Raw genomic sequence first — 15,464 nt, 5'->3', positions numbered from 1 at the left:
GCACAGGTCGGATTCTTTTTGGAATGTGACCCATATCCGATACGTATCCGATTCAAATGCGTCCCAACGTTCAGGTCACCTTCATCCGAACTGAACGTCACTGTTTCTCAACAAATCTCACTATTCTGCGTCCTGATAAGCGCAAGTGGGAAGAAAAACAACAACCATGACGGATTATATGAGGATTAAGTTGTTAATATGCTGCTCCGGCCGGACAACTTCAAATATGTAAGCTAAGCTCCACCGTTAGCCTCCATGTTTACTTCTGCAAACACTGAGCACTTCTTCTTTCTATGGAGGTTGACAGAACACTGAGGACGCTGACGTTATGGCGCCCTCTACTGCGCATGCGGGACACTTTCGGGTCGTTTGCCCGTTCACACTGCAGAACGCATACAGGTCGCATTTACTGGCAGTGTGAACGGCCCGGCAAAAAATCGGAATTGCCAAAAAATCAGAATTGGGTCACTTCAGGCTGCAGTGTGAATGTATCAGGGACAGAGACACATCCTCCTATTGTGATCAGGTTGGAACTCCAATCTTCTACCACGCACACGTCCTACTACAGTAAGATGTCATAGCCTTTATTTTTCAGATGTCAGCTCATTAAAACACATCCTACTGCTTGGGGAACCAGAACGACTTAACAGATTATGATCTGCAGAATGTCCAAGGCCTTTTTCCACTAGCACGACTTAAGGGTCATGAGGTCTTGGCTGGTTCCCGTTCTTCTTGGCTGTGGATGGGACTGATGGGAGGAGCATCCTCTCTGGACAGCAAGTTGTGTTTGCGAAAGTGGCAGGCCTGCTCATATGGAGGCCGGATAGGTGGCTGTGTGGGGGGAATGTACTCGTATTCTTTACTAGCATCAAGCTGCACAAAGAAAAGAATCAAAAAGAAGAAAGACATTCTTTAGATGATCAGGACCAGCTCTATTGGACAAGTCTATACAGGAATTTATTCCTCTAAAAATTTAAAGAAATTCCAAACTACAACTACCATGTTCTCTGTTTACTCATGAGCTGTGCTTCATTCACATGGTGTTGGAAATTCCCAGTTCAGAGTTGTTCTGTTTATATTTTTGTTATTTGTGTGCAACACACTGGGGTAATTAATATATTATTATTTTTAACTATTATTAAAATTACAATTCAGTTGTTTTCTGACATAAGAAAATTTTAAAATAATTTATTTACAGTTTTCTCCAATTAGACCAATGCCACTTGGACTCAGGTCTCACTCTTGATTGAAAAGATAAACAAATAAAACCACTGAATATGTTATCGGTGCTATTATGATATCGGACTGATAAGGAGATGTCATAACTTCTTATTAGGCCAATAATTATCGTGCTCCCCTAGTTTACAAGGATGTTCACAGGAAAAGTGTTGGACTGCAACAGACCATTAGGCCTGTCCTTTAACAACTCATATCTATAACCAGAACGTCCATAATCTTTCAGATTGACATTATTACTGAGAAAATAGTCTGCATTAAATACACACAAAAGTAGAACCAAGAACTTCAGTACATTTTTCTCCTGTCTGGAGGATTTTTGTGGTTGTAGTTAAAGATGTATCCACCAGATCTGATCAAGTCACTCCTCACCTGTAGGGGATAGGTTCTGTCTGAGTCAAAGGCGCTGAGGTCTCCACATGCTAAGAAGGGAACAATGACACGGTTTGATCCTTCTAGCTGGTTGAAGTCCACATCTGAAGGACAGAGAGCAGACACCAGACTGAAGACACACAAATACAAGTAATATGGTATTCTTGAACTTCTGAGTAAGAGTCGATCTGCAAGGTACTAGATATGGAACCTGCACTGACCACTGATGTCATGCCAGGAGCTTCAACCAGATGCAATAGATAATTCATTTAGTTTTAGACAAACTGACCGATTTTATTTCTCATACTCACTCTCATGTGTTCAAGCAAATGACCCCCTGTAGCACACCAGTGTCAAAGGCTTTATAGTTACCATATGATTGGTCCAGCAGAGGGTTGGACATGCTGGGGATATAACCCTCTGGGGGAGAATAATTCTGACAAACCACAAAGGACTCTGCACAAACAACAACACACTTTGGATCAGTGAGGAAAAGAGAAAAAAAATAGGAAAAGAACACAATAAATCATCTATTTATTTCAACAGCCTGCAGCCTTAATATTCACCCAACAAAAAAGTGGGAGAGGTTTCCAGCTGCAGGTGCTCTGTGATTGGTCCCAAACGGTGATGGCTCACCAATGCTCGAGTTTCTACTGCTGCGAGGCTTGGCACAAGTCACACTGCTGAAGAAGATCTTCAGCTGAGAGTACAGTAGAGTTACATCTTTACCTCTAAAGATCTAAAACAAGACAGGGACAGACATCACTATTTACTCTCAGCCTATCAGCTTGATTTATTGTTTGAATAACTCCAATCAAAACTGCATCACACAAGTACAACCTCTAACATGTTTATAAAAAAATTATATTTGACATCAACATTAGTGATTATAATTAACCCTTGAAACAAGCAAGCAACAAATGTATTTCCAGTCAGCCAATGTGGAGTCACATTGATTTGAGCTTTCATGCCATCAGTCATGGAACATGTTGGGTTTGGAAACTCTGGCAGCCTTTAAGGTTCGCTCTACATTTTCTAGGGAAAACACACACACTGATGGTTGGATTAGTAGCACTAGCCATGCTAAATTGTTCATGGGAGATGCTAAAAAAGCTAGTTTAAAATGGGACTGTTGAATGATTTTTGTTTGGTTCATAATAGAAGTCCATTTTAATGCTTTTCCACAAAGATCCCCTCTGCTCCTCATATAAATAAATTAAAAATAACCGCTCTCGACAGGAAGAAAATTGGATTCTGCAAACCCTTCTTGGAACCAGTTAAAATTAGAACAAGTAGGCCGTATTACCATTTTTAATAAATGTACAACCCTAACCTCTCATAATGCAGGGATATGTTTAGAAATGTTTTAAGCATAAGTCAAAGGTACTTTTATGTTCGCAAAAGCAAGAGTATAAAATTCAATACTACACAAAAATGAAGCATCTAAGTCAAAATTGTAACAATCTTAAACATGTCAAAAACTTAGAAAGATTCCCCATTACTCAACATTAGTTGTATAAAAAGTAAAAAAAAAAAATTTAATTAAATAAAACATCAGGGGCCTCATGCATAAAGTGTGTGTGTGCACAAAAAATGTGTGGCTCCATAGTTTACGCACATATCGGCATGTATAAAAATGTACTTTGTGTCAAAGTTTATGTAAATATACGAACACTTTTTCACTGGTTTGAAAATGTGCGGCAGCCACACAAACTTTTTCTGTGGATAATATCAAACCACAAAGCGTCAAAACTCACATAAATACACTGAAGTCTGACCACATTCAGTTATTTAGACAAGAAGCATCAAACCGATGTTTTTTTCATGGTTTTAATATTTTATTGTTTAAACCTAAACGATGAAACTGAACCACATTTATCCTCAGACAATAACATAAAACGCACACAAAATAAAGAAAATAAAAATGAAAGGACCTGAAAACCTGACTCTAATGTAAATAGTACTTTTCCTCAGTTTTTGTCTCATTGAGATGTAACGCATTGGTCTGTGAGCTGAAGAGCATGAATTCATCTATGGGGTCATTTCATTTTGACTGACAAAGAAATCATGGTTGGATCAGCAGATTAACTCCAAACAGGTTTGATTATTTTAAGGTGATCAACGTGTGGAGACAATCACACGTACATAAGTAGCTGTGCAAAGGGCAAACCTTTGTGCTGTGCCACAATTACACGCAACGACCTAATTGTGGCACAGAGCTTTGGCTCTGATGGAGAACATCGAGAGTAGAAGGATTCAGAGGGAGCGATTGATCAGAGATCATATTGATCTGCTGGGAAATATTGATGATGGTTTATTAGCATTTAGATTCATCCAGACTGATCATCCTGGAGCTCCGAGCAGAACTTAAAGAAGGAACCGTGCGGTACCGGTCCAGCTGCAGTCATCCTTCAGCTGAGCCATGCCCGCTTTCTGAAGGCCCCTTATGGACAGAAAGCAAGTCTATTCTGTAAATGTACAACTTATACACATGATTCTACTATTTGGTATAGACGTTTACATTCCCACTCAAAGGACTCTCTGACACGCTGTCATTCTTTAAATCCCAGCTGGACACACTACTGTTCTTATTTGCATAATCTCTATTTATTTATTTATTTATTTTTCTTTAAAATGTATTATTTTTGTTTTTGTGAAGTGACCTTGTGCCCTGAAAGCACATTTTACGTAAAATATAGAATTATTATTATTATAAATACTTATACTGCTACAAACAAGGATGTTGCCATGGTTACTGCTTCACGTGGTGGGAGACTTTCGGATATTTATACTAATTTACATATAAGGGTGACAACAGGGCGGACCAGCAGCTGCGCTCTATTTCCCGCAAATTAGGATTTGTAAAGGAAAGGTGCACATGGCTTTATGCCTCCGATTTTTTTTTGTGCGCTGCACTTTTCTAAATTTTTCCATAGCCAAGTTTTAGTGTGAAAACTGAGCACTCTTTTATGCATGAGGCCCCTGACCACTGTGATCAGGACTTAACTTGGACATTTCCTAAAATGACTCTTGTGTATGTCTCCAATTACTATGGAGACATCCTATGGCAGGATTGTGTTCTTGTGTGTTTAATGTGACTTCTGTTTAAGGACATCACTGGACAGCTTCTCAACATCGGGCATCTAAGATGTAACTTTAATCTTGACGCACAGCTAATGTTGCGCCGTCCCTGGAAATGTCTTTCTGTATTTTTCAGACTATAAGCCACTACTTTTTCCCCACACTTTGAACCATGCGGCTTATAGACCGATGTGGCTCATATATGTACGTTTCCAGTTTTTTTCAAAAAATTTGTACCTGTGCGACTTTTAGTAAGGTGCGCTCCGGAAAGTACGGTACTCTTTTTGTTATTTGACAACTTCTCTCTACACAGCAAACATTCAGGTAATCCTTCCGCATTGGCAATGAATGCAAATGATTCGGTCCATGAATTGTAGAATCTCTCCTCAGCTATTTTTCTCTTTTCCCCTTTGCTATCCATGGTCCATCACACACCTGTCGGTTTGTTTACAGCCACCTGCCTCGCACCCCGCCCAGCTGAAAGAAACATGTCACAGGCTATGACGCAAATCTTTGTTGACAGAAATGTTGAAATTTATATTTATTCTACACATTTTTATAGCATTGGAAAATGTTAAGAATGATTGTGTCATGTTTGTCCTCCTACAGAAACTATATTAAAACAAAAAAAGTATATTTCCCAAGCCCATCTTTTTCAATTTTCAAACATTTTTGAAAAAGCTCCAGAGAGCCACTAGGGCAGAGCTAAAGAGCCACATGTGGCTCTAGGGCCGTGGGTTGCTGACCCCCAGTCTAAACAGAGGAGCCGGCAGTTTATCTTGAGGAAATACGTAACTGTGCAGAAGTTAATTAGACAGTAACACGCGCAGTGCGTTGCGCAACCAATGCGGATGCAGCTCCACCGCTGTGAAGAATTAAACTCAACTCATCCTGTGGTTTTAACAAATGGAACTTTCTGGGTGCATGTTACCCTTCCGCGCCCAGAAGGAGAGCAGCGCTCAGGAGCATGGAAGATGTAACATCTGTCCGTTTCGGAGAAGCGAAACAACGCAAAAATTATCCTCGTAAAAATGCACGCCCGGATCGCGCACAGGGTAAAAAACTCGCAGAGCTCAATTGATCAGTTTGGATCAGACAGATCCAACTTACTGATGAACTAGCTCAGATTTCTCTGCAGATGCAACCAGGAGGAATTTGTGAGGCTGTGCATTCAGACCTCAACGGGTGAAATGCTACTAATATAAGTGGAGTCATTTAATTTAATTTATTATAAGTTATTGGGGCCACAGTCAGTGGTTTTTGTCACTACGGAGAAAAAGTTAGTTGCATTTATCTGCTTTATATGTGATGGGATCTGGATTCATGGTTCAGACCGTGAATCCATTTTAATTCATGTATGCTGGAACCATTAAATTAAATTTAGCAGCACTGATAATCTAGCATTTATGGGGCCCTGAAGACCGAGGGGGCCTTAAGCAGCTACTTAGTTCATTTATGCCATGGGCTGGTTGTGTATGTGATCAGCATTACATTGTGTTTTTAGGACCACTAACTGCTGACTTAATTTGGATTTAAAAGAAGTCCAAATAATGGATATTTGTTGTAATTGTATATTTTTGATTAGTTTATAAGATTCAATGGCTGTGGGTTTAGGAATTGTCAGCAATGTTTTCCAGTGACATAATAATTACCCACTAATATTTTACATTTCCTGTCAACTTAACATGTTTTAATACAAAACCACACAAAACCAGTGGGTCGCCTGAGTGCACCAGGCTTAGCAAGTTTTCTGGGGGAAACCCTATGTATCTGAATTTAGACTTGAAAATTCAAACTGATTAGACAAGCAGCTGTTTCGTTCACGCCTGTTCACAGTGAACAGGTGTGAATTTAGGAAGTCTTAGAGGAAGACAGAGTGATCCAACCTTGGCTACAAAAGTTCCTCCAGGTGTCAGGATGTGAGTGGTGATGTTCAGAGCCTGGAAAACACACAGATGTCAGTGTCACACCACCAAACCTCACAAAGGACAACACCTCTGTACTCACAGCTAATAGGAGCTGAGCCTGGATATACTCATCCACATCATGGAGTCCAGTTACTATGGAGACAAAACAGGAAGGAAATTTAGAAGACGAAAGCAGAGAAGATAGGCGGGTCAATGGGGACCTGACCGTCTGGAGCTCCATCACACACCACCAGGTTGGCAGGCTGTCCCTCGAAGTGACGGATTATCTCTTGAGCTGTGGACACCTGGGGGAAGGAAGACATGAGTGTGAGTAACAGCATGCTCCCCTCACCTCAGTAACTTTCTTGCTATATTTAATGACATTTCAGATCACAAAAACCATATCAGCAAAAACTACAATTGGTGCACCCCAAGAAATAATCTGTTGATTCTTTGTGGATTTGTTGAGCACCTTAGTGATGTCTCCCTGAATCTGAGTGACTCCTGGTAGAGGAGCCATGGCCTGCAGGTCCACTGCAACAATCTTCACCTCCTCCTCTCTGCCTCTGCATTGGAAAGAACAGAACAATCTAGGCAGGATCAACATGAACTTCAAGCGTTTATTGCAGGTTTCAAATCTTGGACAGTTTTCTAAAGATGTAGAATACAGTGGAAGGAGACCTGAGTTTGCGGCTGAGAGCCTGACTCCAGCTGCCTGGTGCTGCACACAGATCCACGGCTCGGTTCACACCTGACACACAGAACAGGAGCAGAACTTCTATAGCTCCATAGAAACCAGGCTCATATATATGATTATGTACAATCAACTAAGTGGATGATCGTATATCATCCACTAATGATATCAATGTTGATTAAACAACAGTATGAATATCTTTCTGTATTTAGTTCATAGCAAATAGACTCCAGTCATCTTTCTAGGGTTGTGTAATTATATTGATTCTATTATATTTATTTATATTTTTTTCCCTTGGAAAGCATCAATTTTTCATCCACGAGTATCGATACAAACGCCCTTAGGGGTCTTATTAGTGTCTTTTTAACATGTCTAATTTGTGGCGGGCAGCATAGCAGCAAGACTCCGCCTCCCTTTCAACTTGTGCTTAAAGTGCACATTATAAACTACACACCTGTTTGTAAATTGTGTTACTAGGCCAAGTAAAACCAGAGTTATGCTACAATAAGTAAATCATATTTTCAGAATGTCAGAGAAAGGTCAAAAACCAGCTTTTCTTGGAATGTGAAAGGGAATGAGCTTACAAAGATAAAAAACGAAATGCAACATTAGATTGATTTGTTTGTGGAAATCTTTAATAAATAATGATGGGCTGTATTTTGCTGCTAAGAAACAAAGTAAAGTTGCTCAAGTAACCGTGAAAGAGAAGCAGAACGGTGTAGCGGCAAATGCAGTGAGATCGTGAAATGAATGCAAAGTTTGGATATTGGAGCGACTGGTGGCATCCACTTGGTAATTTGCTTTTAGCTTAGTGGTTTCTGTACTGTATATAAAGGATTATGTGAAGAATGAACGAGCAGCAGGTAGTGGCGCTCTGGGAAGACAAAGAGGGGAAATTCGCAGCCGAAGTGTGGGCACAGTGAGGATTTCCATGATGACGATGGCGATCGATCATTCTTATTAGCAGCTGACAAAGAGTATCAGAGACTGAGAAAACGATGAGATCCTGGCAGTCTGAGAGCCAGCTACTCAGAGATACAAGCAGGGGAATGGCGGCGCTGCGCAGCTGCAAGGAGTCGATCACTACGGGGTGAGGCAGAGCCACTCCCCCAGCAGCTAGTAGTAAGCAGCTTACAGCCAAGGCTAACTCCGGGAGTCAAGGTAGAAAAAGCTTTTTCCCATAGTTCAAAAGACCTTTTTTTACTCCCCACTCCCCCAACACAATTCCATATTTTTTGTCATCATGTTTTGACCTGACGTTTTGTCAAAAATTGCATACAAACGAATGAGGAATTGCTTTATTTTTATTCTGATGTTATAAAACTGTGTTGCTTGTATATAGTCATTCTAAATTATGAAAACCATTCGTTATGAATATTTGACTTTCACAGTGGAAAAATTAACAGGTTTCCAAATTGGGTTTTGTTTTTCTGTGACTCAAGGTCCAAAATGCAGCCACAGTATGTCCAAAAGAAAAACATAAGTACAATCATTTGCATATTGAGAATCTACAGAGGCGGATAATCTCCCCACTGAGCTCCCAGATCACTGTTGAAATTTTGCGTTTATGTCAAATCCACATGAATTAATTGACAGAAACTCATTTTCTCACTGCATCTTTCATTAATTTTGTCCAGATGTAGACTCCAAGTCTCTGTTTAATCAGAGCCAGGTATTGTGTAGTTGGTGCTTTTAATCAGTTTTAAATTAAGTTAATTCAATCCAGGTCTATGGAACAGTCACAAAATGTCACCAAAATCACTCTGTCCCTCTAAAATCTTTCTGAAAATCTTAAAAGCGTATTGAATCATATTGAATCATATCGTTCGCCAAATATTGTGATACATACTGTATTGTGAGCAGAATATCATGTATCGTATCATGAGATTATTGTATCACTACAGCCCTATCTTTCTGGAAAAAAAATCTCATTTATTATTTATTCGTTTATTATTTACATCTCAAGAAGTTTTAATTTTTAAAAATCTGCCGTTTGAGCCTAGAAGCAACATTTGTTTCTTCACATCTTGAGCAAATTTCCTCTCTTTATCTCAATGTCAATTCCTGCTGCATTACGCAAGTGCTACTAAATCCATTCCAGGCATGAAGAGGCTGAATGGTTGATGCTGTAATAATGAGCTAATATTTGTGAGAGTCCAGGCAGTTCTCTGGAAGCTGTGTAGAAACGCTGAACATCACACAGACCTTTCTGCCCATCCTTCTGCTAAACATCCATCTCCATCAGGCTGGAAGGATATACACACACACACACACACACACACACACACACACACACACACACATTGATCTAAAGCATTCCACTGCAGCTCCGGCTGGATGTTTGGGTCACTGTTCTGCTGGAAACTGGAAGGTGAACCTCCAACTCAGCCCTTTAGTCTCTTTTACAAGACGTAGTCCAGGAGCCTTCACATGTTTTACTGAATCTCCTACATAGATTGTAGCAAAATGAAAGCAGAGTTCTGGCTTTCTTCCATAACAACTAGACGTTCAGAGTTCACAACTAATAGTTGTTCAACAGAAGGATTTTCCTCCTGAGCTGTGGATCTCTGCAGTTCCTCCAGAGTCTCCATGCTCTCCTGTCAGTCCAGGTGGATGTCCATGTCCTGGTAGGTCTCCAGGCTGTCCATCCTGCCTCCATGTCCAGATGAAGGATCAATCAGAATGCTGGGATGTTGTTCGTCTTCATGGTGATGCAAACAACATTCCACCACCAGAGATTCTTTGAAGAACCTCTGGCGCTAGCTGCACTGAGACTGGGGTTAAGATGCACACAGATGGACTGTGTTGACTGATAAGGTTGCTTCTGAAGGGCAAACTAGAGTTTATTTTGGGATATTGGATTAAAAATGGGTTCAATGCCACCCAGACTTTCCAGATCTTTGTAGAAACACTGGCGCATCTATTCCTTTCCTTTCATTCCACAAATAAACAGTATTTCATGTTGTTTAACTACAAACTGAAATAATATGTGCTGTATTCATCCTCTCCTGTTGTGGTTCTGGTGACCTGAAGGTCTCACCTGAAAACAGGTTGAACTGGTGGTCCAGCTGCAGCAGTTTGAAAGCACTCCTGGCCCTCCAGCCCTCTTCCTTAGCCAGACGGTAGTATATGTCCCGCTTGTCTTTGGAGGACCGCCCCATCCTAGACCCGGAACAAGACCTGCAGAACCAGAGACAGATCAGTCAGGATCCTGCTGCCATCACGTCGTTCCCACAAAGAGAACAGACAGCAGTAGGTCACTACGAGAGATGTAGAGGCTTTTAACCCAGGGCGGCCTGATAAGATTTTATTGATCCCCTAAGAAGGAGAACATTTTTTTGTCCACCCATAACACACAATAAATTTAAAATAAAATAATAAAAATATATATACAATAACTAACAATGAGAAATGATAGTCTTAAGGACACAAACATATCGCTCAGTATATTACTAAATATATATAAATATGATATGATTTGGTTTACTAACTTCTATAATGAAATGAATACTAACAATCCTATATCTATAAATATATTTGTCAATACACTGACACACACATTACAGATTTCTTCTGTTTATGCTCAACAGATACAAAATGGAAGAGCTACTAATGCCACATTAGCAGCATTGAATTAAATCCAATTAAATCCTTCCCTTTGTTGCTCATCTCTGCCCTGTGCAGCGGATTTAACTCATCATGCAGGGCTGGTCCAAGGCTGTATGAGGCCTGGAGCAGAATTTGACTTAAGGGCCCCTTTTGTTGCTAAAAAACATCAGCACCTCTAACAGCTTCTGTGTTAGATTTAGTGAAATTTTCAAGAGGGGGAGTAGTTTAATTGGCTAACCTAAAAATCCATCAGTCGTAATTGCAGCTTACTAATTTGTATTTGTGAGCAAACAGAGCTCAAACTCAAAGATTAAACACAGAGCATCAGAGCTGTGGTAACAAAACAATCTAACTGCAGGGTTTCCCCAAAAAACTTGCTAAGCTCGGTGGTCGGGGCGCCGAGGCGGTCCATCGTGTTTTCATATTAAAAGATGTTAAGTAGACAGGAAAAGTTAAATTATGATGGGGTAATTATATAATAAGAAAAACATAACATCGTAAGTGAAACGCTATCTAAACCCACAATTAGTCTTAAAAACACCAAATCAAAAAATACTATTAAAATGAATATCAATTATTTGCACGTCAATTATTGACATTCACAAACATCTGCCAGTCAATGCACCAACCTGCGCTGCTGTGCTTCGAAACATTATACACAGATGAATGTGTAGATCAGGGGTCCCCAAACTACGGCCCGCGGGCCTACACATTTGGTCCGGCCCCCTGAACAATACCAGAGAGCGTTCAGATTTTTTTTTTTCATTTTCCGGTTTATATGTGGATTTTTCTTCAACCACCAGGGGGCTCTTTAGCAGGAAGTGTGTCCTGTAAACTGTGGGTGTTTTGTTTTGCATGGCGCATTGCTGCCATCTGTTGGACTTTTAGGGAACTGCTTGACTTTTATGTTATTTAATCAGTACGATAGAGCAGATGAACACGTGTCTGTCTGTAGCAGCTTATACTTCAAAACGAGCCTTTATGTTAACATATGAGAAATTAATATATTATAGTTACATTCCCTCAATGGAATATATACTAGTTAGTCCCAGTGACCTCTCACTCATGGTTTTTTCCCATGTGCTTTCTGGGTAAAAATCAATCGAGAAACGAACCCCCCCCCGCCCCCCCCGCCAACAATTTCCGGCCCCCCACCAGAGAAGGGAAAAGTTATGTGGTTCTATTTTACTACATTTCTATAAAGTGTTACGTTAATTGTTACATCCAAGTCGCGTTGTGCTTTTTATGATTTGTTCATTAGTTCCACCTTTGCCTCCCCCAAAAGCATGAACTTCTAGCTTTCAAAAATTCACAGTTGAATCAGAAAAGACATATCGAGGTAAGTTGAGGTGTTAAATGCTATCTGACTTTTGGATGTGATTAAGGAAGTTTTATGTAATCTTACCAAGCTTCTTGTTGAAATAGACTGCAGTCAGCAAAAGCTAGCATGAACAGGTAAGCAACACTGATTACTGTAGCCAGGGGCACACATTCATGCCATGAATGTCCCAGGTAACAACTGCACGTCCTGGTTATTAAATTAATGTTAGCACCAAGGGAGTAATCTCCATCTCATATTAACATTTACCGTCATATGTAATTAATTAGAACATGGGTTCCGATTAGGCTCATTTGTCAGATTTTGAAAACAATTTTGGCAGGTATCAAACATATTTTTCATTAGACCCACATTTCTGCATCAAGGTTTTTGTTTAATTGATCTGTAATCTAATTGGAAATCTCACGTTTTCATTTGTTGCAAGCAACAAATCATCATCATTAACAAATAAAAGCTTTAAAACTGTTTGTGGAGAATTAATCTTTATTATGTATTAAGCTTCTGAGCTGAGTTACTGAAATACATTAACTTTTCATAAATATTGTAATTTATTGAAAATTACTTTAGCTAAGGATTACTAGAGTGACACAAGACATCCCTGAAATTCTGATGCGTAGAATCACACATCTACATCTAATCTGTCACAGAAAGTAAACACAATAAAAACATGCATTATCTTTATTTGATCATTAAAATGGCACATTACTGATGTATTAAAATTAAATATGATAGGTACACTTAATGATATAGCATTAGCCATTATGCAATGCATTCAGTCAGAGGCTTCTTCAGGTTCAGTGTGTTCAGGAGATCTTTCCGGCCGACGGCCATCACCATATTCAATGGCTCTTTGAAGAATCTTGATGAGCTACAATATTTAATTTCCCTGTGGGATTAATAAAGTATTTTTGAATTTGAAGTCCTTTTACTTTAAATTCTTTATTTTAAATAGGCAGTACTTTTTTTTTTTACTTTTACTCAAGTAAAAATGTTAATGTGGTACTTTTGCTTTTACATGTCTGTTTTTGTACTTTTATTTAAGTACATTGTTTGAGTACTTTATCCACCACTGGCTTTAACGATATGCAAATGAAAAAATTATGTAGCAAAATGTGCTACCCACCCACGCATTTACCAGGTAGGACATTTTGATAGAGTTTTGGTAGATCAACATGTGCTACCATAGACGTGTAGGATTCTAATATAATTATATTTTTTATATTTTAGTGCATCTAAATGTACTAGCTTTGCATATTCCCAGGAAGGAGTTTAGTGCATTTACACAATCAGGTATTTTTAAACAGGAATTCAGGTGCTTTTAAAAAAGATTTCGTCATTCACATATTTTTCAAATGCTACGTTGTTACTGCTAAACGCCACTTAAATATAATAATCGGAAATCAGTATTTAACATTGACACTAACTACTAAGGTATTTGACGGTAGCGGTTTTCGAAAGGTCGCACCGACAGATGGACAGCTGTCTAGATGCAATAAGGTAGGAAAACCTGACGAGGAAGCACAAGTAATCAGAACCCCGGTTTGTTAAATAATTAAGTTTTCCTCCTGAAAAATCTCGCGGTTTTCCTACTCATCTCTGTTGTCTTCATGTAGTCTGGAAAAGCCGTGGTTCACCTATTTATTAGTTTAAAGATGGAAACATTTCCGCTTCAAAATTTTATTTTACTCACCCTCCAAGTACTGTCGTCAACGTAAGAACTCTTCTTCTTCTTCTTCTTCTTCTTCTTCTTCTTCTGACAAAAAAATAAAAATAAAAAAATACTTGAGCATTACTGCCATCAACCGGTAAGGAGTGGGGACCACATGGCATAAAAAAGATCCTATTATACAACTTACAATGTTTCAAAAATCAAATATAGCCTGATATCCTCTGCTTCCTGAATCTTTCTTAAATAAATCAAAAGTAATTCCTGCAACACAAAATAACATGTTTTATTGTCTCATCTTCTCCACAATCACATTTGCCTAAAACCACCGTTCTTTCATTTCTTGTACCCTTAACTTTTGCCACCTCTCCTTCATTTTTTGTGTTATTATACTTTTTATTTATGTTATACTGAAACTAACATTAATATCAACCAATATGCGATTAGTGCTCTCTTTAGCCAGCCCGTCTGCCATTTCATTCCCCTTATCCCCAAGATGTGCTAGAACCCATATAAAATTTACTGTAAACCCATCATATTAATTCTATAAAGTGTTTTGTTGTATTTCAATTAATATATCTGGTCTACTATCTGAATCTGCCAAACTGGCCCGTAATGAACAAATTATTGATTTTAATGGTCTTACTTCTTCCACCCACTGAACTGCTAAAAGTTCAGTGGGTGAACTTTTAGCAGTTCAGCAAGCATTTCTCCTGTACAAACTGAGACGCCCTTTTCCTACTTTAATTAGAAACTGCGGTACAATAAATGCTGTCCCTATCTTGTTAGCTGTGTTTTTGAAGCATCTGTGTTTATACGTACATAGTTATAGGACTGAAATCTTGAACTATATGTTTATTCATAATAAGATATTTACATTTGTTCTTGTTTTCTAATATTGAAAAAAATCTACCTTAGCATTAGGAAGCATCCAAGGTGGTATTGTTTGTAATGGAACTGCCTGACATATTTCATTGGTCTAAATGGATTTAATTCATTTATTATCCATCCAAAGCTCTTTAATTTTTTTCTTTTTCTTTTCCCAGCCATGTTTAAGCACCTCTAATGTTGGATGATCATTTCTTTGTAGATTCTTGTATTTATTCAAATTCTGAAAGCTGTGATTTCTTTTTAATAATTTGAAAGCTTTATTGCATTTCTTAGTAACTTTAGTACATTGTTTAGTAACTATTGTTCACCAGGGCACCAACCTCCTTTCACTTTCCCTGCTAAAGAACTTGAAACTAATGTTAAACCATTTGCTAACACTCTATTATCTCTAAAATTAATTCTGGTTCCACTCCCATCATTCAGACATACTGAGTTCTAAACATAAATTATTTCTTCTAATGTATCCCCATTTTGATGATTACTCCTTGAAAAGTAACTTAGTTAGATTACTGATTACTTGATTTGGAAAGTAACTAATTTACATTAAAAGTAACTTTTTAGTTACCTTCAGCAGCTGCTACCAACAACGCTCTGCCACCTGTGAAAATTACATTGAGCTTTGCTAATTCTTAATTGCAAATTATTTTATTATAGTAACATCAACAATGT

The 15,464-nt window shown here is 38.7% G+C and overlaps 1 protein-coding gene across 1 annotated transcript; it reads right to left on the bottom strand.

Annotated features, from left to right (window-relative positions):
• Window positions 1-563: 563 nt before the first annotated feature.
• ftsj1 (FtsJ RNA 2'-O-methyltransferase 1) lies at window positions 564-14,192 on the bottom strand. The gene is made up of 11 exons (XM_088006684.1): window positions 13,929-14,192; window positions 10,331-10,470; window positions 7,278-7,347; window positions 7,069-7,162; window positions 6,823-6,901; window positions 6,697-6,749; window positions 6,576-6,629; window positions 2,245-2,347; window positions 1,981-2,064; window positions 1,609-1,712; window positions 564-873 (listed from the first exon to the last, which is right to left on the bottom strand). Exons 1-11 carry the CDS (start codon window positions 14,066-14,068, stop codon window positions 703-705), a joined length of 1,092 nt encoding a protein of 363 aa, XP_087862810.1. The 5' UTR covers window positions 14,069-14,192; the 3' UTR covers window positions 564-702.
• Between the last annotated feature and the right edge of the window lie 1,272 nt (window positions 14,193-15,464).

This window comes from Poecilia mexicana, unplaced genomic scaffold (assembly GCF_051168715.1).
Source record: "Poecilia mexicana isolate PSO_F unplaced genomic scaffold, ASM5116871v1 scaffold_6, whole genome shotgun sequence".
In the NCBI taxonomy this organism is placed as follows: domain Eukaryota; kingdom Metazoa; phylum Chordata; class Actinopteri; order Cyprinodontiformes; family Poeciliidae; genus Poecilia; species Poecilia mexicana.
Note: the sequence above shows the minus strand (reverse complement) of the source record. Positions and strands in the feature narration are given on the sequence as shown.